Raw genomic sequence first — 22,053 nt, forward strand, 5'->3', positions numbered from 1 at the left:
TGAGAAGTTCGTTGAAACACAAGAGAAAGGGTCAAGCGAATGGGGATTCAAATGCAATACTCTAGTTACACTGGACTTGTTACAGTACGTGCGATGAAACTTAGCCAACACCTCCCCACACCCTCCACGTGCTTATCTAACATAAGCAGCCCATCCTCCCTGCATCTCCCCTCCGCCCTGTACCTGGCGAGGTGCGCGCGGCTGGGCGGCGGCGAGCACGCGTACAGCGACTTGGTACCGCCGTACACCGACTCGGCCCGGTGTACGCCGCGGTACGCCGGTACAGAGAACACGGAGCGCGCGCCGCCGGCCGGGCTCGGCTTGGAGCCGGCGCCGTAGATGGCGTACGACTGCGAGCGCAGCGTGTTGTAGTCGGCCGAGGAGAGCTTGGGCCGGTCCTCCTCGAACACTTCGTCATCGCTCTGACCGCCCAGAGATTCTGTGGAGGGAAGGGGAGAGAATCAGTGACCTACGAGGGCCTGGCTGTCGTTCTGACATCTAGCGGTCACTTCAAACGGCTCGCCACCAGGTGGCGGCGGAAGACGGGACAGACGGACATTGTCATGGGTCACTGGTCAAAGATACGTTGTAAGAAGTTGGCATGCTTTGGTCCAGGTGTAACGCAGTGCTGACAAATTGAACAAAAACAAAACAAAAAACTGAGGGACTGCACTTTGCGAACAGAACAACTACAACATCAAATCGCCCTGAAAAGAAACTTCCCTTGAAAAGGGAAGAACTACACCGATGTATTTACTTCACGCATAATAATGCAAATAGAGCGGCAATTTACATGAGGCTATTAGCGTAGCAACTGTCCATACCTGTATCCATGGTGTCCTTGAGCCGGTAGCGTCGGTTGGGGTTGAAGATGTACTCGTGCACGTAGGAGGCCACCACAGCGGCGGTAAGGGGCGAGAACCAGTACACCTGAAACACAGGAGGCGACAATAAGTCACACGGAGATCAGAGGCAGCCCTGCTTTTAATTCGTAGCTTTGAGCTAGGTAATGGGAGCAGGAAAGTATTGCAATTGTTACAGGATGAATGCACATTATAAAATATAATTTGCCATTCATTTGTATTTTGTACATTTCAAGTGCCAATTGAAATTCAATTGTGTTAAGTTTACAGCGCCAAGGCTTTCAACAATCGATTTGATCCATCTCACTTCGTAGCATTTAAGCAGCGTTGTATGATACTGTTGCGTGCCTTTCAAACCGAGCCGTGGGAAAATCGAACAGCTCTCGTCGCTCGTGCAGTGCCATCTGCTCGATTCGGGGAACGTCATTCTGGTTATGACATCTGCTGAGCCATATCAAAAGCCATCCGGCGGTCTGTGTGGTAACATTATCTGTGCGACGGGCCCCTCCCGCTGCGGAGGCCACAGTTTCAGTCCGGACCCGGCGACAGATGGTGAGGACTCGCCACACTGAGCACCACTGAGCGCGTGAAAACACTGAGCGACCGAGCGGCGGCCGGCGGCCGGCAGCTGGGCGAGGGAGAGGGGCGGCGGAGGACAGCCATCTGCGCCCTCCCTCTGTCTCCGAACCGTCCCCGCGCGGCGTGCTCCGTTCACAGAACACCCCACGGACCCGTCTGTCAGCCGCGACCACCGGGACAAAGACTGGTCGAACCGCGCCCCAAACAGCCGGCTCCACCGCCCCGGGCGACGGACGACATCCCGCAGTAAACCGCGGCCGCTCGCCACTTCACACACCCCTCCCCTCTGGCCGGCAGGCTGTCAATCGGCGCTCACACGTGACCAGCGGGGCAGGGGTGAGCTAGAGCCTTTCTCAGCCATGGGAGCGGGCTCAATGCGTTTTAATGATGATTGCCTGCATCTGGCGACCTGCCGCGCGGCGTGTGCGGCGCGCAGGGGACAAGTGTGACGCGTTCGCTGAGCCGGGGGCGGCGGCGGCGGGACGCTAACTCAGGGACAAAGGCGGTGCCGGTCGCGGCCCGGCGTCTCACGGCTATTACGGTAATAAAGGCCGGTGGCCGGGCCGGGCTGGGCCAGTAGCCGGCGATTAGAGCGGAGGCTAATGCGGGCCACCAGGGCGGGCAGGCGGGTCGAACGAGGATCGCGGTGGGTCTACTCTAAGCGTCCCGGAGGTGATCGGTCCAGTCCTCAGTGGTGTCAATCTTCCCTCAGTGTAGCGGCAACGACGCCAGTCGGCACCAAGGTGGTCCCGTAGAGGTTATCAGTATCGCATGTTCACTTCCAGACCAAAGAAAATGGCAGTAGGCCGTTTTGAATATTTTAGGTATATCCGGATACCCACTGCCAGACCAAAGCTGACGGCCCGAAGCTATTAGGAGACTTGTGAGTATGTCGCCTGGGGCATTTTACATGGTAGCATATATAGCTACATGTAATGAGCTCTATAACATAATTAGAAACATGCATATGTATGAGGAACGTATACGTCATTGACCCTTACCCAGTGGTCCTTCCAGATGTTCATGACGAAGGCCGGTCCCAGGGAGCGGGCCGGGTTCACGGAGGCTCCTGTGCAGCGGATCTGCAACAAACAGACAGAGATACACGGTCAGCACTGCAATGGGCACGTGGTGATTATTGGTGCCAATCGGAATTTCTTTTCTTGGAATTCCAATTTTTGTCCAATTCCAATTTGGAATTTGGACGGAATTCTTAACATTTTTTGGAAATTAATCGGAACACAAGGCCTTTAAAATTTAAAATTTTAAAACGGAGGCCTTTAAAACGCTTTTAAACACTTTTAAAATTTACGCAAAAAATGCAAAAATCGTTAAAAATTGGAATAGCGCCCGCTTTGGACAAAATTGGAAATTTACTTGGCAATTTCTTGGAATTGGATCGGAATTGGAATTGAAATTTCATGAAATTGGCACCACTAGTGGTGATACATCGGCGTGGGGGACGGGAGTACCAAATGGCAGCACATTATGTACAGTCATTGTTCCATAAGCCATGGTAACAACATAATGTGTCCAGCAACTCTATTGAAAGAAATAGGTGCCGTTTTGACTTTTGAGTAACTTCGTGTTACTAATTAATGCCTGTCTTGGCAATTCGGGTAGCTTAGCAATACCTAAAGCAACAAGAACACTACCTCAGCATGAACATTGCAGATATCTCGCCTCAACTTTGTACTCCGTAATCGCTTGAGCACGCTCATAAGCTGCGACACTTCTACCAGCGCCGGCAGTCGTTCCTACCATCCAATCCGAATGTAGCAACCAGTTGCCCCACACGACGGCACCGGGCACAGTGCCGCCTGGGACCAACGCTGTGTCTCCCGCAATTAGACACGATAAATCTCGAGGCCGGCGTTTACATACAGCGAAATGGCAGCGGCTGCCATCCGGTCGGCATTGTGATGCCGCTGCCGTTCTGCAGCTTTCACCTGCAATTAGCACGCGCTGCACGGCTGTCGCCCGCCGCCGGGCTGTGCTCCAGTAGCGGTTCATCCGCCCCGGGTCGGTCGGGATCACAGGCTGGCTGGCCGCAGATGATGGGTGGGGTCGAGTCGGTAAATACTGGGTACCCGGATTGGAGGAGGTTTAGCGCGTGCAGAAAAACGTAACCTCACAATGTCCATCTTTGGTGTGATGGATATGCTCTACAGAGTTTATATTGCCATGCCAGAAAATTGCGTAAATACTGGGTACCCGGATTGGAGGAGGTTTAGCGCGTGCAGAGAAACGTAACCTCACAATGTCCATCTTTGGTGTGATGGATATGCTCTACAGAGTTTATATTGCCATGCCAGAAAATTGCGCTCTAGAAACCAGATGAATCAGAAGCTTTTGGGTCTTCTAAATGCTTCACCTAAAAAACCTCTTGACAAAAGCCTTCAAGTGTATTTGTAGGTTTGAATATGAAATACACAGTTCCAAGTAATTACCTGAACGAGCAGAGCAATTGAAATGCGAAACGATCGTAATTTATGTAAATGTCCAACACCAGGCGTGCGCATTGCGTCGTAGCCCGTCAGTAACGCGGCCCAACGGTTCAGTTCATGGCCCATTTCGGGCTGGCGGGTCTCGGCCCACAGCTGACTCCCCTGGCCTGATGTCCCATTCGGTGCACCCCGCGGCTATAGGGGACCAAGGTCGGACACGACGAGAGGCTAGTTCATCAGCCACGGGGCGAGACGGGCGACAAACCGCTGTGTCACGACACACGGCCGACCGGGACCCCTGACACGACCTGACCCGACCCTTGACACCCGATCTGGCCGGCCCCTGACAGTTGACAGCCGGCACGATATGACCTCTGTCTCTATACGTAGGCTGTGTCGTGACATCGCCAGCGCGGGGATGTTCCCGTCTATGTGGTCCCTCGGCCGGCCGTCTGCTACCCTCACTCCGCGGAGCGGGGCCTGGCCTTGAACAACTCCCCATCCACCTCTACCAGGTAACCACTTCCTCTGTGCATGCGGGCGTCGGAGGGTCGCACGCCACCCTTCCTCCCCTGCCTGGTTCTCGGTAACGGCCGGGACGGACAGGACACACGCCGTGCCACCGGCCCTATGTAAATCAGCACAGTTCTGCCAGTAGTCCAGCCCCCGGTCCTGTTTTGTTCTTCTAGCCGCGACAGTGTTGGTGGCCGGGTGGCCCATATCCATCATCAGAGTCCCACCCCTCACCCCCTGGGTCGGTCCGAGCAGCCAGTGTCCTGGAGGCGCCCCTCCCCTGCCCGGTTCCCCGTGGACCAGGTGGTGGCGCGTCCGGCGGTCCCTGACGGTCCAGCCGGACGCCACCTGGTGCACCTTACAGACCTCTGGCACCACACTGAGTTCGAGTCGGAGTGTGGACAGCGTCCCCCACACCTGAGTCATTCTCATTACTCATATCTCATCCTGTAGAGGAATAGGGAGTAGAGGTGTAGCTAGCAGGACGGCTAACTGCAGCGTTAATACCGTCTTTCTTTAACGCTCGTCTCTGTAGTAGCCATGGTTGAGTGCTGAGGCCGCCAGTTCTAGCGTTAAAGGCTAGTGCTGAGAGTGTTAAACATCATTTGCTATTGTCAAGCCCTGATATGTGTTGAGGGCCCAACACCGCAGCGTTTAGCGCTGAACTCACCCCGGCGAGGCTGACGGCCAGGTAGGTGAAGCCGATGACGACCGCGCTGTTGCCCAGCGGCCGGCGCGACGGCTCCGAGACCGAGAACACGACGAACACCAGGATGAAGGTGAGGACGAACTCGACGCCGAAGCCCTGCCAGGCGGTGAGCGGCGGCGTCACCACCGTCACGCCCAGCGAGCCCTGCAGGCTGGTCGTCGACGACCTGCGGACGGGGAGAAAACACTGTCAGACACAGGAGGGACGGGCGGCGACAGGACTGCACGCTTCGGTCGTCAGTAAACATGGCGTCCCGCGCATGGCGCGTGCACCCCTCAGTGAAGATCTGCTTGTTTCCCTCACAAGAAGCGTGCGAAGCCCATTTGGGCGTCAGCGGCAAATTCCGCCGTCACAACTCCGGCACAGGCTGCATTCCGCCGCGACTGCAGCCCCCAGCCCGCGTCCAGCGTCAACAAACGTAGGGAATACGAGACGGGTCGGGTGCTGGCGGCGGCGGGGGTGGCGCCCTGAGGCACATCTGGCCGACAGTCCCGGCGACTGGAGACTCCCCTTCCCCTTACACCCTCTGCTGTCGCCCCTGGCGGGTCGCATGTGCCGGGCAGATCTGCGACACAGGCCCAGCGGGGACGCGGGGAGGGGACGGTGCGAGGAAGGAGCCGCCGGGGCCGAGCGAGGCGCTGAAACACCGGGAGCCGGCGCGCGGGGGTCCGGCCCTGTTTGCGACGCCCGCCCGCCGGAAGATCCCGGCGCCAGTTGGAGCTGGTATGTGCTGACGGGCTGTCGGCACGCGCTGTCCCCACCCCAAACAGTCCTCATCTCCCCGCCCGAGTATTGGAATCCATCGAGGACATACCGGATGTCACGACACAATTTCGTAAAATCCGCTCACGTCGCACAAACAGGTTTAGCCAGTGCGGCGCTGAAAAGACCCGGTATGTCCTGATCTCGGCTCGCACACAGCTGGTGAAAGCTCGCTTCATGCCGGTCATGTGCCGAGATGTGCCGGCGGGGACATCAGTGGGCAGCTGAGACGCCGCCGGCCGGGCAGACCCGTTCACCCGTCTGAATGTGGGCCGTCTCAAGGCTGCAGGGGCGAGTCACGGCTCGTCACTGGTCGTCACAGCCACCACCTGCCGTCGGCGGCTCCGCGTGGCTCCGCGGTGTGAGCCGGCGTCTTGTCGTGATCTCGGGACCTCTCCCCTCCCCCTCCCCTGTGCGGAGTTCCCTCCCCTCCTTATCGCCGCCGCGCCGGTCGGCCGAGGGAGGGGGAGGGGAGGGGACGGACGGCCCACGAGCGCCGCAGAGCACCTGGCGTCCAGGAATGTCGCCCCGCACCGTGTCTGTGTGTCTGTGTGTCGGACCATTCAGGTCACCTGAGCCGGGCGATAGGAGAGCCGGCGCGACGCATTCAGTCCGACGGTCGACACAATGCGCCGGCCAGTTAAATCGCCGCGCCGCGCCGCCGCTCGTCGACTGTGCGTCGCAAACGGCGCGGCTGCGACTAAGGCGCCCCACAACGGTCTCTGTGGCGCTCGGAGCTCGCCGATTCAGAGAGCAGCCGGTCGAAATAAGCCGGCTCGGCCCCACGTCAGCCCTTTTTCATGGCTGATTGGTTACGGTCGCAGATACGAAAGAAATATGACCAAAAGAGGCGAAAGGGAGCCGAGGACGGGAAGCAGGTAGAGGCAGAGGCGAGAGAGACAGGGAGAGAGGGAGAGAGATGGTCTCATTATAACTCTCTGTCGCCAGTGGGCCAGTGGCCGTGATAACGGCCATAACAAAAACTTCGGCTACAATGACAGGGGACGAACCCGTTTGACGGGCACTGATGAAGGAATTCGCTGATCGGCCCGGGCGGAAAGTGCGTTAGCCAATGTAACCTTGACGCTACAACATACCAGCCGATGCTTTTTTTAAGTTTCTCCAAGTCTTGGGCGTTCGTTCAAGCTAAAGTAGGTAACGAAATATTGGCCGCACGGGTCGTAGTGTGTTTGAGGTGGTTTTACCGGCGTTATTTGCCCAAACACCGCCAATGTTGCCTATCTAATCTCATTTACAGTCAGAAAACACTTTTTTGCCTTAGATAAAAACCAGAAACGAACACCTGAAGTGCCACCGATCACTAAACAGCTGCCCACACCGATCGGTCACTATCACAGCTACCTGTCAAGCCTGTTAAGACAGTGAAAAACAGTCGCTGGACAACGTCGGCCATTGGTCTTGGGTCGCTGATGATAAGTCAGTGGTCACTGGTCAGCATTCACAGGTCAGTGGCCAATGGTCAGCACTCAGCGCCCGGCGGTCACTGTTGTCAGTTTCCTGGACATACAGAGGTCGGGTGACGGCTCAGTGCCCTGGCAGAGGGAGGGTGAGGGTGAGGTCACCGGAAGCTCGCAGTGGTCGTCCATTGTCTGAAGAGCCCTGGGGACCGTGCTCAGCCCGGTGTCACATGACGACTTCACTGCAGCCGGGGGGTGACCTTTGAGGCACCGCGTCAGCACAATCCACCGGTGTGGCATTACATGTCAACGGCTACCGACAGTCGGGGATGTCCGTCACTTCCCGGAAGGAGCGGGATGCGACATTATAAAGTGGTGTCAAGATACCGGCTCATCTATCGCTGGTGGCTGTCAATTTCTGGAGGATCGGGTCAGTATCCGATTACAGTAGAGTGCTCACTGCTCACTGCTGAGACAAACAGCCCTCCAAATGCGTTCAATTTTACATGGTATATGACCTACTCTGAAGATGGACGCCAGTATACGGCATTGGACTTTGACCTCAAACACCGAGCACGGTGGATTCGGCTGCCTGTCGACCTCGCTGGGAGGACCGTATCAGCCGATCAGGCCCACGTAATGTGAAGATTTTGTCAGCACTTTACAGAAGCTCTGTCCCAAACCGCGCCGAGTGCCGGACCGCCGCTCTGAACCAAGGCCGGTCCCGTGGGCTGGGTTCTAATTAATTGGCGGCGCCGAGATATCAGAGGCTGGTGATACCGGTTTGACCTGGGCGGTGTCACAATAAATTTACTGCTCCACGACCAAAAAACTAGTGCTGACAAATGTCCTTGTCCATGGATCTATGACCCCGCCCAGTAGCGAGAGAAATGAAGAACACAAATTAAACAAAACGAAGAATGCATCGAAACTTACGACGAGAAAGCAAAAGAACAACGCAACAAAGAAACGTTAAAATGAAACATGGGTAGGTATACAGACGTAATAGCGCAATTGTGAAGCCATTAGCCAGTGGGCCAGTGTTACGGTTAGATCAGTCACGCGGGACCTGTGAGGCGGTCCCAGGTCGCCCTATGCCACGACTTGCGTTGCCCGTTTGTCGCGCCAGCCTGTCGCCATGGGCCGCACAGCTGCCCGCTCGAGTCAACAATCAACACGCGTCTAACACAAACACCCAGTGAGGCATATGGGGGAGATAGCGAGACGACCGCTCACCAGCCCGGCGCATGAGCCCGTGGAAATGATGCGAAAACATCTAGACAAATACATAACACCAATCATAGACCCCGGCATACATAAGTCTAGGCACCAACATAACCGACCAATAGAGCCTGGTGCATTACCAATCTCATCGCCTTCACTTCGCCCTGAAATAACAGCGACGGACGGAAATAACAGACCACCACCGTCGTATGTCCTCGAGCCCAGACTCGACTGCCTGTGCGACGCTCCAGGGTCGAGCCGGAGCCGGGGCTCAGATCCAGGGCCGAGCGGTGTCGGGTGTCGTCGGCCGCGGGCCGGCCGGTCGACGGCGTCCCCCGCCCGACCGGCCGGCGTCCCTGTGTCACCCCACGGGACCGGAAGCGGGCCATCTTCACCCGCCGGCGGCAGCTGACACCGCGAGCGGCGAGAACCGACGCCGCCAATTCACCGCCGCGAGGACCCAAATGGCCACCGAACGGTGGTGAATGGAGCCAACTGAAGGCGAGGTCGGCGCCCTCTGGACAGCGCGATTATTTACGCATCCCAGCTCTCCTTGATATGTAATAAAAGAAACTTTCAAAAAGCAGAGCCTAAAAGGCATATAATCGCTACAAAAGTTGACAGTCCTCGACATTAGAAGAGCCACGAATCCAGTACCTACCTAACGAGCGTGCCTACTCGACAAAAAATCGGTTCCCAACGCCTGCCTGCCAACGAATCAGAGTCGCGCTCAAACATTGACATCTGCAATTCCTGTCCGGGTGAGGTCTGCAGTCATGTTGCTGAATGCTGACTGCAGGAACATGAAGATTACAACGTCCAGGAACAGAGCAGATCAAGAGCACGTTGACACGAACGACCAGCGTGAACCGAAAAAAACGACAGCCTGACGTCACGACATCGTGGATTTCACGAAGCAAGAAATGATAAGGTCACAACGAGACAGCAATGCAATGTCACGCTTACTTACTCTGTACTCATTATAACACTGGTTCTGTGACTATGGGACTGGACTGCCCCAGAACTGCCATTCGTGCTGGCTCTGGCCTCGTGAGACTCGGCAGCGATCCCGGTGTGTTTTGTCACGGGGAGCCGGGTCGGCGGCAGGTCACTGTAGGCCGGCAGCCCGAAAAAGCGCTAGAAATTCCCCCAAACTGACTCTCCGCAATATGAACAAAATAGGTATCATTTAATCCCAAATTGATCGAAGAATACGATTCCGATGCCAGTTTTTCCCTAAGGTCAAAATTGAGGTCGTCAGTTGTCACCAAACACAAGACAATTTAGACTCTCTAGTGGCCACCACATTTACCGATTTTCATGATGATCTTCAGTGGTAATTTATTAGCTGACCAATCGTCGTTTTGAACGAAATTTCCTCACAGACTAGTTTAGGGCACTGTTGTTCACTGTGCCAACATCATTCTTACATATTGCATCGCTTTTCTGCAAGATAAGCTAGCTTTTTGCAAGCAGCTGCAAGACGTAATTAAAAATCATATCTAATTTTTTAATTAGACTTTTATAAAAATGTGATTTCGAGCAGCTAAAAAGGAAAATTTTATACTAGCCTCTGATTACTCATATTTCGTTCCATATAGGTGCTTTGCTGCTTTTCCCTGCTACTTTTCGAGATATGCGCAAGTAAACCACATGATGTAGGGGCAATTGTCACCTCGCCGCTCTACTGAAGGCCCAGCGCTGGAAGTTTTGAAAAACAAACGCGTATAATCAGAATAGAATATATGTCCCTGAGCTCAGACTTGATCAACGCACACAATGCTGTTAAAATTTTTGGCCCAAACTAAAAAATTCAGTCGTTATTAACCCCCAAACACAAGTCAGTGATAATCAACAACAACTTGCTCTTTAGTCAGACTTTTTGAGAAATGTTATTTCGAGCCGCTAAAAATGACCATGCCATACAAACCACTAATCATCTTTCTGTCATGCCCTACTCGCAATTTTTGCTAATGCCTGCTACTCTTCGAGGTCACGTGACCTCACCAATAAAAGTCAATGGGGAAATAAGGAAACTGTTGTTTTTGCGCATGAAATGATCTCAAACTATCTCAAGCACTCGGAATCGTGATTTCATGCACTCCTTGCAAGATCCGATGCTTTACTTTTGCATTTTTGACCTTCCGTGACGTCATTTATGACGTCACTACGGTCATAGGAGTTTCTCGTCAATAACTCATGATCAAATTGAGCCAGCGACTCGGGAAAGCCACCAATGGACTCGGGAAGACCTCCCGAATCGAATGATATGCAATACGACTTCCTTCGATTAAGTTCGTGGCCTGATGGGCTCTGAACTGACCTTGACTCGAGGTCAACACCTTAATTTGACCTCACCCGGACAAAAAGTATACCATTCGACGCGCCTGAGCCAGGCGAACACGATGGTGCCAAAATCGCTGCTCTGCGGCCATTTTTTTGCGAAATTATTTACCAAAAACTAAATCCTACCTTGGGCTTTTTGACTTCACCTCAGAGCAGACTTGTAAACGACTCTGAGTTGATTCGTGAATCGACTCAGAATCAAACCGTTTTTCGATGAGTCATGAGTTGATTCGAATCACTTCATCGAAGAACTTGATGAGTCATGAGTTGATTCGAATCAATTAAATTTAACATCATGAGTCATTTGATGAATCGATTCAAATTTTCAGACTCAAACAAAGAATCGACTCAAAAAAAGTTGAGTCGTTTACAAGTCACCATCAACACCCTAATAATCAATGCTAGATCACCCCCTCAGCTTTAGCCATCACTTAACTCCATATTTCAGACTTACAAGAGCCTCAGAGGCTCAGGCACAGGCGCCTAATGAGCCAAAAGCATTTGGCAGTTGGTACCTAAGTACTAGAGGTGGCAAAACTGGAAAATTTTGGGACCCGGACCCGGACCCAGTCTGACTGGCACATTTCCAGAACCGGTCAGACCCGGTCTAGGTCAGCATTGGAACCAGATGGACCCGTTCCCGAAATTCATTTGGAAAATTGTGTACTGTGCAAGAAGAAAATATTTTCTTTCCAATTGAGCAACCTTGTGTTGCAAAGTAAAACACTCATGCCATGGTCATTTCACTTCGCTTCGCAGTTTGTATTTTAGAACCAGATTCAGGTCATATTTAATAATATAAGGCGTAAGAAGAACAATGAATTTCATGCTCACCTAAGCCCCTTTTACTACAGCTGCTAAAAATGATGTGAACTGGGGATCCATGGAGCAGTGACTTCATCAGTCAGAACCTAACATCAAACATGGAACAAGATAAATATACTGATACCTTTGCTAATATTCTTGGTAAAAGATATTCGTTTTTAGAATGGAATACATAAGTCCTTCAAATATCAACTACATAACGTCCCAAACCAGAAAATCAAAATCAAAATAGAGAAACATAAAACTGTAAGGTCCGCCAGAAATGTCGACAGTGACACCAATAGCAAGACAAAGCAGGCGTTAAAACACTGCAAAATTTTGTTGGCGTTAAAGTACTGCAAATTCGAAATGGCATTAAAGTACCGCAAGGTTGCGATCATGACTTTTCATTAACGTAGAAAACGTGCCAATTCATTAACGTAGAAAACAAACTACAATTTGTTGTTAGTACTTAGATATAGAATAAAAACCAAAGTTTCTGGGACTGACCTGATTTTGATCTTAGCGTCTTTGAGCTGGGATCCATGAGCAGAGTAATTGCGTATTACAAACGTATCACTATGATGAACAAGTAGGAAAATCCGTTCCTGATGCACATTTACTCGTCAATGCATTCGGGGTCTTTGTATCAATGTCATTAGGCGTTTAGTATGTGCTAGAGTGGAGACTTTGTCCTCTTCCCGATCGTGTTCCAAAATTGTTACCTTTATGCAGTAGATTAGCGTGCGTAAGGCTTAGCATATATGACGCTCAAATGCGCCGTTTTCATATCAACACGGAATCATTGGCCTTGGAGAATGGCATTGGTATTGACTCAGTTATTTGCCAGCTGTTGCCGTATGATGGCGCTAGTAGAGCGCTAGTGTTATACGCTCTGCTAGCGCCACCATGCGGCGCCAGTTGGCTAAAAATCTGTTCAATATCACGGCTTCTGGAGAATGCCTTACCCCGCGTTCGATGTCTCCCGGACGACGAAGATTCTATGCCGTCCGGGCCCAAAAGGCCGTTCGATGTCGCACGGACGGCAAAGATTCTACGTGACGTCACGTAGAATCTTTGCCGTCCGCGCAGAATCTTTTGAGCGTACTACGGCGGGCAGAGAGGCAATGATGGCGCGTATTTCAAAAGCGGCGCAGCAGCTGTTTGCAGAAGTTGTTGACATTTGTGCGCGGTCTCTATGGAAACGTAAATTTGGACCTTTTTCGAAACTGACGCACCTCTGACGCACATTGTGTAAGTGGTGCACAAAATGGCCGGTCTCGTCGTCCGACTGTGTGCTTCATCGAACGCAAAATAGAATATTCTGCGTAGAATGTTCTTCGTCCGAGGAGACATCGAACGCGGCCTATGATTCATTTCATACAGATAGAAATAATTTCAAAGCTGATTGAGTTATGAAATGCATTTACCTAAATATCAAACCAAGGCCATGGGTATCAGACATGAACTGCGATTTCCGGTGGGCACAGTGACTTTGGTAATTGGTATGTCAATGTCTTTGAAAAGGCAGGTCAAGGTAAGATTTGCAACTGGTCAGCCTTGCTTCAATTGGATTTGTGTCCATTTAAATGGATTTCAGTCATACTTACCTCATATTAGGGTGGCACTTAGCAATAGGGTGAATTTTATGTTTTCCGATTTTTAGGCGTGCGGGTAGTTTTCTGGTTCCATTCCCGTAAAAAATAATGTGTGCAAAATGATTTTGAAAAATATTGATATTTAGGGGTCGCGAATTGAGGTCAAAGTTGACATTTTTTGGGGAAAAATCAACTTTTTGGAAACTGCTTTAAACCTATTTGGAATGACATATGTGGTCATTAAGCGTCATTTCCGACGTATTTTGACCTTTATTTGTATAACAATTGTTTATCCCATCACTTCCGGCCGATCGTAGCCAGTCTAGGTCAGGCCAAGACAGGTCTGATCTGGGCTGTTTTACCCATGTCAGGCCTGTTTTGGCCTGCGACCGGTGCCTTCTCACAGTTGAGGTCATATCCCCCATATATCCTCTGATTATCCATCATATATATCCTCTGATTAGTGTGAGGAGTGACCGGTCTCCCTTGTTCCAAAGGGAGGACGAGCCCCACGGTTCTATCGGTTCTTGAGACATGCTCCTTTTCTGTCGAAGAGAATGTGAAGAAGTTGGAGTCAGCCTATCGTCGGCGGGCGAAAGCAGAGGCGAGAGTGTGCATTGAGCTGCACTGGTTTATTGTGCTTTCGGGATGTTCTTCCGTGGGCGCTTCTTCCGACTCTAGTGTCAGTGCCAGCAACAGACTTAGCCGGCCATTGCGGCGCACAGTCGGAGGGAACGTCTTTGACGATGGCTACCATGAGAGAGAAACGTCGACGCACACTCCCAAGCGCATGCGGGCGAGCGCCGAGCGGACGTCTCTAACAGTGAACTGGCCTCGACCGGGCCAAACTGCCCAACCGTAATGTGTGAAGAACACGTGAGCCTGTTATCAACTGCGGCATGGAACTTAGGATACGACTCCGGCTGAACCGCGAATCCTGAGCCGCGAGAGAAGGAGCGTCGACCGATTCTAGGTCCTGGTGATGGGGGGGGGGAGGGATTGGGGTGGCCAAGCTCCTCGCCGTTCCCAACCTCCCCTCCATCCAAGCACAGGAGGCCATGCTCACAGCTCTGGGCGACTAAGAACTGGAGAAGCGGAACTGTGGCCTTTTGCTTCGACGCCACGACGGCGAACAGCATGCTGGTGAACGGTACTTTAGCCCTTATCGAGCAGAAGCTGGATCGGCCCGTCCTTCAGCTGGCCTGCCGGCACCACGTGTAAGAGCTGGGCCTAGAGAAGGCCTTCTCCACCTGCCCTAGAATCTCGAGCGGCCTCTACATCCGGCTGTTTAAGAGTTTCAAAGGCGGGTCAGGGTGGGAGTTCATACTTCATTGACAGGATCACACCGGTGGCGTTCGCCGTCGACGACGTTCTGGAGTGGGACGAGCTGCTGGTCAGCTTCCATCGCTTCCATCGCTGGACTATGCCAAGCTCCGGGAAGACTACCGAAGACTTCTGAAGCTCTGCGTAATTGCTCTCGGTGGAGTTCCAAGCACGGCATCCGTTTCTCCGCCTCAGAGTACTCAATTGAGTTAGGTGGATGGCAAAGACCATCTGCACTGTTGATGCCTTCCTCTTCAGGGAGCGGCTCCGGCTGACGGCGGCCGAGGCCCAGGTCATCAAACGCTGTGCGCTGTCCGTTGCCTGCAAGTTTGCCGTCGCCGCCACCGCCTGGTTTGGGACTCTATTGCCACTGCGCCGGCTCTGGACCTGACCTTCGTGAACTCGTTCTGCACCTACCCCGACAAGGAGCTGTCGAAGGCGGCAGTCCTGGTCTTCGGCCGTCACCTGTAGTACTTGAGTGATCGGCTGCCTGGTGACTCTGGAGCTTTTAGACCCCGACCCTCGGGCTCAATCAAGACATGGTGCGGGCAATAGACTTGTAGGAGAGGGAGGACCCTCCCCATAAGTCCTTAGTGGACACTATGAACGCCGCTCTCGCGACCGAGACCTTGGTGAGCTTCCTCACATCGTCATTCAAAAAGCTCTCAAGGATCCACGACCTGGACGCTCATCATCAATGACCAAGGCCACTGGGAGGACAGCAGCTACCAAACCGCATCATGTGTAGTCCGGGAGCTGCGGTTGGTGAATGACTTCACCAGGCGCGGCATGGCGCTGATGTAGGACTGGCACTCATGAAAGACAAAGATTAGCGCCAGTTCTTCCTCCATGCCGTTGAAAAGATCACAGAAAACGCTAACCTGACACCCGAAGATCGACTGCAATTGCTAACCAGGCTACAAACAAAGTGATCTGGGTGCCCGTTGCCCATGATACCCCTCCCTACAATGAGGCGCCAATAATCTACTAAAGAGGAGGCACTTGAGTAGTGGAGTACATAGACCAGCGTTCTGGTGTGACCGAAGCTGCATGAAATATCAAAAAACAATATGAAAATGACTAGGAAATGCTTCATTATCATCCGATTACAGCGTAATAGGAAAGTCAGAAACGATTTTAATGATATTGAAATCTGCCACCAAAATCCGAATTTTGACCTTGATTCGCGACCTCTAAACATCAATATTTTCCCATAAAAATTTGCCTCCCTTATTTTTTACGGAAAAGGAACTGGAAAACCACCCGCACGCATTTAAAATCAAAAATTGATTTTTAAGTGCCACCCTACCTCATATGTTATTGGTATTTGATTTCTACAGCCCAAAATATTGTTGGGTGTGTACAGCAAACTGAATGGAAGTGATGTGTACAAACATTTGAAGTATTTTCTGGACTGCTTGCAGTTAGAACTTGTTTGCTTTGTTGTAGGTGACAAGATAAGAAATTGAAGCAAGACTGACCAGTGACCAGTACCTATGCTACAGAATAGGTAGCCCAATCTGCAGGAATATTAGAATTCAAAAGTGGAATTGGGACTTAGGAACTGGAAACTGCATCAACCATGTTTGCCAAAGTAGGTACCTATGTACCTAGTCCTACTAGGTAGCTGCTTGAATCTTTGGTCAAGGCTACTATGCTGCTTAATACAATTGTGGTATGCGGCATATTCATTTTATCATAGCTTTGAGTCAAATAATGAACAAATGCCTATAGTGAGTCATGGGTTGAATGAAATAAGTTCAATAAAAATGTCGTGTGAGTCATGAGTTGATTTGAATCGATTCATCAAAATGTGTGAGTCATGAGTTGATTCGAATCATTCCGTTGGCTAGTTGCTCGAGTCATGAGTTGATTCGAATCATTTTATCGAGGAACTTGATGAGTCATGAGTTGATTCGAATCAATTAAATTTAACATCATGAGTCGTTTGATGAATCGATTCAAATTTCCAGACTCAAACAAAGAATCGACTCAAAAAAAAAATTTGAGTCGTTTACAAGTCTGCCTCAGAGGTTACCGGTTGACCTGGGACCTTAAAATCGGGTATCAATCGTTTCGTCTTGAAACGGCGCACACGCTTGTTTTTTTCCGCGAGGCTCTAGCTCCATTAGGGGCAAAACGGCGAAAAGGGGTCGTACCAACCCTCCCCCCTCGGCTGGCCGAGGGGGGGGGGAGGGTCCGACAATAGGTCCGGCGAGGGTTAAGCAGCCCCACGTCGTTTTTAGCATGTTTGCCTGTCACTGAGATCAACAACTCAATCACAGATAATTTCTAGCACTTTTCCGGGCCCCCGGCCCAGTGTGAGGTGGTGGCCGGCAGGCAGCTGGTGGCCGGCCCGGTATGCGGGCGACACTGCAGCCGGCCCCCCGGACCCAACCGGGGAGGTGCCGGTCACTGTCCGCAGAGGGCGGCTTTCTTAGTGAGAGTATAGCACAAGACCACGAGAAGCATACGAACTGCAGCGGTGACACGAGCTTTATGAACAGCTCATCGAGCCATCCAGGCAGCTAGACTTCTTGGGTCACCAGAGGCCGAGGGTTCAGTATGCAATACGCTGGGGACCTGGGCCGTAGGTATATCGCAATGCCATGATCTTATTAGGGCATCGAAACGTTGCATGACGGATACAATTAGGTGCTCCTCCAGTGCTCATCGCATGCCGTCGATCGGTCCCTTAGGCTCGCGCTCCCAGGGCTCGTATCAACCCTTTGGGTATTCATGCAGCTGCCCGTTCAGAGACCAGCTGCTATCCACCAAAACAGGATCAAAACAGGGGGACATTTCCCTCCCCGAGCCGCCACATCACATACACTCTTGGACCGCTACACGCTGTCCCTCTCACACTGACAGCTTCACACTGACGTAAGACCCGATCCACGGCGGCTGGAGATAAGATCCACTTCTGGCCCTACCGGTCCGGCTCGGCGGTGGTTCCGGTTCAACCACGCGACAGAAGATGGTCACGAACACCACCCCTCCGTCCCTTCCGCCCGCACCGATCCGAAACCCTTTCTCCTGCTGTCGGTGCTTCAGAGGCTACCAGCGCGAACAGCGTGACAAAAAGGCCCCAATTATCCCGAAAGACTCGGAACCGCCTCTTGAAAAAAAACACTTCATGAAGGCCCATTTTCTTCACTGAAAAGAACAAAACAAGGACAACGAGAATTCCGACAAGATGACGTATGGACGCTAATGTTAGTTATTTCTCCGTTCTTTTCTATGAACAATAGGTTTAAAGGGTAAAAATATTTCAAGGAAAGATCCATTTTAATTAAAGTGATGCATAGTACGACCTCGAATCGAAAGAATCGAGGCCCCTGAAATCTTACTAAATTTCACAAGACAGACAAAACATTGAACTAGGACCGGTCTCGCCACCTTCCAACCTGAGCACTCATTGCACGGCGCCGCTGTGGCCGCTGTCCGAGGACGGGTGCACTGGAGAGAGCAGGGGACTATGCCGCCGCGGTGGGCGGACCGGGCGGCAGCTGGTCCGCGCGGCCCCGGCCTCTGGCGCCGGTCCGCCGCGCACCTGCCGGCCGGGCGCCAGGTGCCCCGCGCCGCCACCCCGTCCGCCGCCGGACAGTCCCGTGGTTAGCCCGGTGACCAGTGGTTACCAAGACAGACTCCGACAGCCTCTCAAATGGACGCCGGAGAGGCTCCCGACACTGGACTCATCTCCGGGCGTCATTACGGCGACCGCTGCACCTTCCGGCGGGCAGCGGGGCAGGTGCGTGCCGGCGCCGCTCCCGCTGATTGCGTCCAGATTAGGCGTCCGGCACCGCCACCACGCCGGGAGGCGGGAGGTGGGCGGCGCGATCGTCCGCCCCGGGTCATTACAGGGGCGGAGAGCGATAGCAGCGAGCGGCGAGCGCGTGCCGCCGGACGCAGTGCGCACACCGCACCAGTGCGCGGGGCGGCGACCGATAGTGGGTGGAGCGGCACTCAGAAACGGTGATTGGAGGGGGAGATACGGGCAGACAGCGGACGGGCCATGGAACGATACAGGGAGGTGGCGCGACTGGTGTTGGACATTGCCACTCAAACATCATGGTTATGCGTTGATGCTCAGAACGTAATAATAATGCATTTCAGTCCTCCAACAAATCAAAATAGAGTTACGACTAAAATGTTGTGTAGGTCGACTCGCGTAAGATACGAGCCCCGTAGCGACCGCACGCTGACAGTACAGTGGAGACTTGACATGAAGACATAAAGGATTTGACATGATAACAAATCACTTCCGTTTGAGGGGGTGCTATTACCGTCTCCATGGGAACTGTCGTCGAGCGATACGCGTATTCTTTTCGACATTTCGCTCTGATTCCTTTACAAATGCAAAATATGCAAATTCAAACTGTTCACTGAGTCACTGACAGGTCACATGAGGCCGAGGGCAGCTTTCACGCCCAATGCCTACGGCCTAAAATAAACGATCGAATCGACGAGGAACGTACTTACCAACGGGCAACGGCAACCATTACGTATGCATTACAAACACCACGAATGAATGAATGATCGAAGGAATGAATGAATGAGCACGGAATGAATGCATCAAGTATAGAGTTCAGTGGCATCAAGTCATGCAGGCGGACAAGGTTGAGGTGTTTTTCTTGAGCGGTGAGCCGTTGGGATACGGGAAACCTCCCTAGCTGGGATAGACCAAGGCAATGGAGAGACATCTTCCTGGCCAGGATGTCCGTGAAGTTAGCGTCAGCAACAGCAACGAATACAGCGTCGGATTCAGAATCGCTTCAAAAACTGCCATCAGGTCAATTGGGGGACGGGGAACACGAATATGACATTTATTTTGCCCTAGCTCCCTTCCTTCATCCCTTAATCGTCCCTTAAAGGACGGGGCGCGTCAAAAGTGCCCCAAGGCTTCGTCTGATCGCCAAAATAATGGTCGCAATCGATTCCTCGGGTCAATATCTAACCTCAGTCGAAGGTTCCAGACCTGTGGCTCCTATCCCTCATCCCTTAATCGTCCCTTAAAGGACGGGGCGCGTCAAAAGTGCCCCAAAGCTTCGTCTGATCGCCAAAATAATGGTCGCAATCGATTCCTCGGGTCAATATCTAACCTCAGTCGAAGGTTCCAGACTGTGGCTCCTATCCCTCATCCCTTAATCGTCCCTTAAAGGACGGGGCGCGTCAAAAGTGCCCCAAGGCTTCGTCTGATCGCCAAAATAATGGTCGCAATCGATTCCTCGGGTCAATATCTAACCTCAGTCGAAGGTTCCAGACCTGTGGCCCCTATCCCTCATCCCTTAATCGTCCCTTAAAGGACGGGGCGCGTCAAAAGTGCCCCAAGGCTTCGTCTGATCGCCAAAATAATGGTCGCAATCGATTCCTCGGGTTAATATCTAGCCTCAGTCGAAGGTTCCAGACCTGTGGCTCCTATCCCTCATCCCTTAATCGTCCCTTAAAGGACGGGGCGCGTCAAAAGTGCCCCAAGGCTTCGTCTGATCGCCAAAATAAGGGTCGCAATCGATTCCTCGGGTCAATATCTAACCTCAGTCGAAGGTTCCAGACCTGTGGCTCCTATCCCTCATCCCTTAATCGTCCCTTAAAGGACGGGGCGCGTCAAAAGTGCCCCAAGGCTTCGTCTGATCGCCAAAATAATGGTCGCAATCGATTCCTCGGGTCAATATCTAACCTCAGTCGAAGGTTCCAGACCTGTGGCTCCTATCCCTCATCCCTTAATCGTCCCTTAAAGGACGGGGCGCGTCAAAAGTGCCCCAAGGCTTCGTCTGATCGCCAAAATAATGGTCGCAATCGATTACTCGGGTCAATATCTAACCTCAGTCGTAGGTTCCAGACCTGTGGCTCCTATCCCTCATCCCTTAATCGTCCCTTAAAGGACGGGGCGCGTCAAAAGTGCCCCAAGGCTTCGTCTGATCGCCAAAATAATGGTCGCAATCGATTCCTCGGGTCAATATCTAACCTCAGTCGAAGGTTCCAGACCTGTGGCTCCTATCCCTCATCCCTTAATCGTCCCTTAAAGGACGGGGCGCGTCAAAAGTGCCCCAAGGCTTCGTCTGATCGCCAAAATAATGGTCGCAATCGATTACTCGGGTCAATATCTAACCTCAGTTGTAGGTTCCAGACCTGTGGCTCCTATCCCTCATCCCTTAATCGTCCCTTAAAGGACGGGGCGCGTCAAAAGTGCCCCAAGGCTTCGTCTGATCGCCAAAATAATGGTCGCAATCGATTCATCGGGTCAATATCTAACCTCAGTCGAAGGTTCCAGACCTGTGGCTCCTATCCCTCATCCCTTAATCGTCCCTTAAAGGACGGGGCGCGTCAAAAGTGCCCCAAGGCTTCGTCTGATCGCCAAAATAATGGTCGCAATCGATTCCTCGGGTCAATATCTAACCTCAGTCAAAGGTTCCAGACCTGTGGCTCCTACCCTCATCCCTTAATCGTCCCTTAAAGGACGGGGCGCGTCAAAAGTGCCCCAAGGCTTCGTCTGATCGCCAAAATAATGGTCGCAATCGATTCCTCGGGTCAATATCTAACCTCAGTCGAAGGTTCCAGACCTGTGGCTCCTATCCCTCATCCCTTAATCGTCCCTTAAAGGACGGGGCGCGTGAAAAGTGCCCCAAGGCTTCGTCTGATCGCCAAAATAATGGTCGCAATCGATTCCTCGGGTCAATATCTAACCTCAGTCGAAGGTTCCAGACCTGTGGCTCCTATCCCTCATACCTTAATCGTCCCTTAAAGGACAGGGCGCGTCAAAAGTGCCCCAAGGCTTCGTCTGATCGCCAAAATAATGGTCGCAATCGATTCCTCGGGTCAATATCTAACCTCAGTCGAAGGTTCCAGACCTGTGGCTCAATCCCTCATCCCTTAATCGTCCCTTAAAGGACGGGGCGCGTCAAAAGTGCCCCAAGGCTTCGTCTGATCGCCAAAATAATGGTCGCAATCGATTCCTCGGGTCAATATCTAACCTCAGTCGAAGGTTCCAGACCTGTGGCTCCTATCCCTCATCCCTTAATCGTCCCTTAAAGGACGGGGCGCGTCAAAAGTGCCCCAAGGCTTCGTCTGATCGCCAAAATAATGTTCGCAATCGATTCCTCGGGTCAATATCTAACCTCAGTCGAAGGTTCCAGACCTGTGGCTCCTATCCCTCATCCCTTAATCGTCCCTTAAAGGACGGGGCGCGTCAAAAGTGCCCCAAGGCTTCGTCTGATCGCCAAAATAATGGTCGCAATCGATTCCTCGGGTCAATATCTAACCTCAGTCGAAGGTTCCAGACCTGTGGCTCCTATCCCTCAACCCTTAATCGTCCCTTAAAGGACGGGGCGCGTCAAAAGTGCCCCAAGGCTTCGTCTGATCGCCAAAATAATGGTCGCAATTGATTCCTCGGGTCAATATCTAACCTCAGTCGAAGGTTCCAGACCTGTGGCCCCTATCCCTCATCCCTTAATCGTCCCTTAAAGGACG

At 52.3% G+C, this 22,053-nt stretch overlaps 1 protein-coding gene across 1 annotated transcript in view; it reads right to left on the bottom strand.

Annotated features, from left to right (window-relative positions):
- Positions 1-22,053, bottom strand: part of LOC122370205 (neurogenic protein big brain-like) — a 36,183-nt gene that overhangs the window by 2,170 nt on the left and 11,960 nt on the right. Inside the window, exons 2-5 of the mRNA XM_043345606.1 lie at positions 5,073-5,277; positions 2,444-2,524; positions 825-930; positions 184-439 (exon numbers count right to left, since the gene is read on the bottom strand). Coding sequence (XP_043201541.1) covers positions 184-439; positions 825-930; positions 2,444-2,524; positions 5,073-5,277 — 648 coding nt within the window. The remainder of the gene's footprint in view (positions 1-183; positions 440-824; positions 931-2,443; positions 2,525-5,072; positions 5,278-22,053) is intronic.

Source organism: Amphibalanus amphitrite, unplaced genomic scaffold (genome assembly GCF_019059575.1).
Source record: "Amphibalanus amphitrite isolate SeventyFive unplaced genomic scaffold, NRLGWU_Aamphi_draft 001108F_arrow, whole genome shotgun sequence".
In the NCBI taxonomy this organism is placed as follows: Eukaryota; Metazoa; Arthropoda; class Thecostraca; order Balanomorpha; family Balanidae; genus Amphibalanus; species Amphibalanus amphitrite.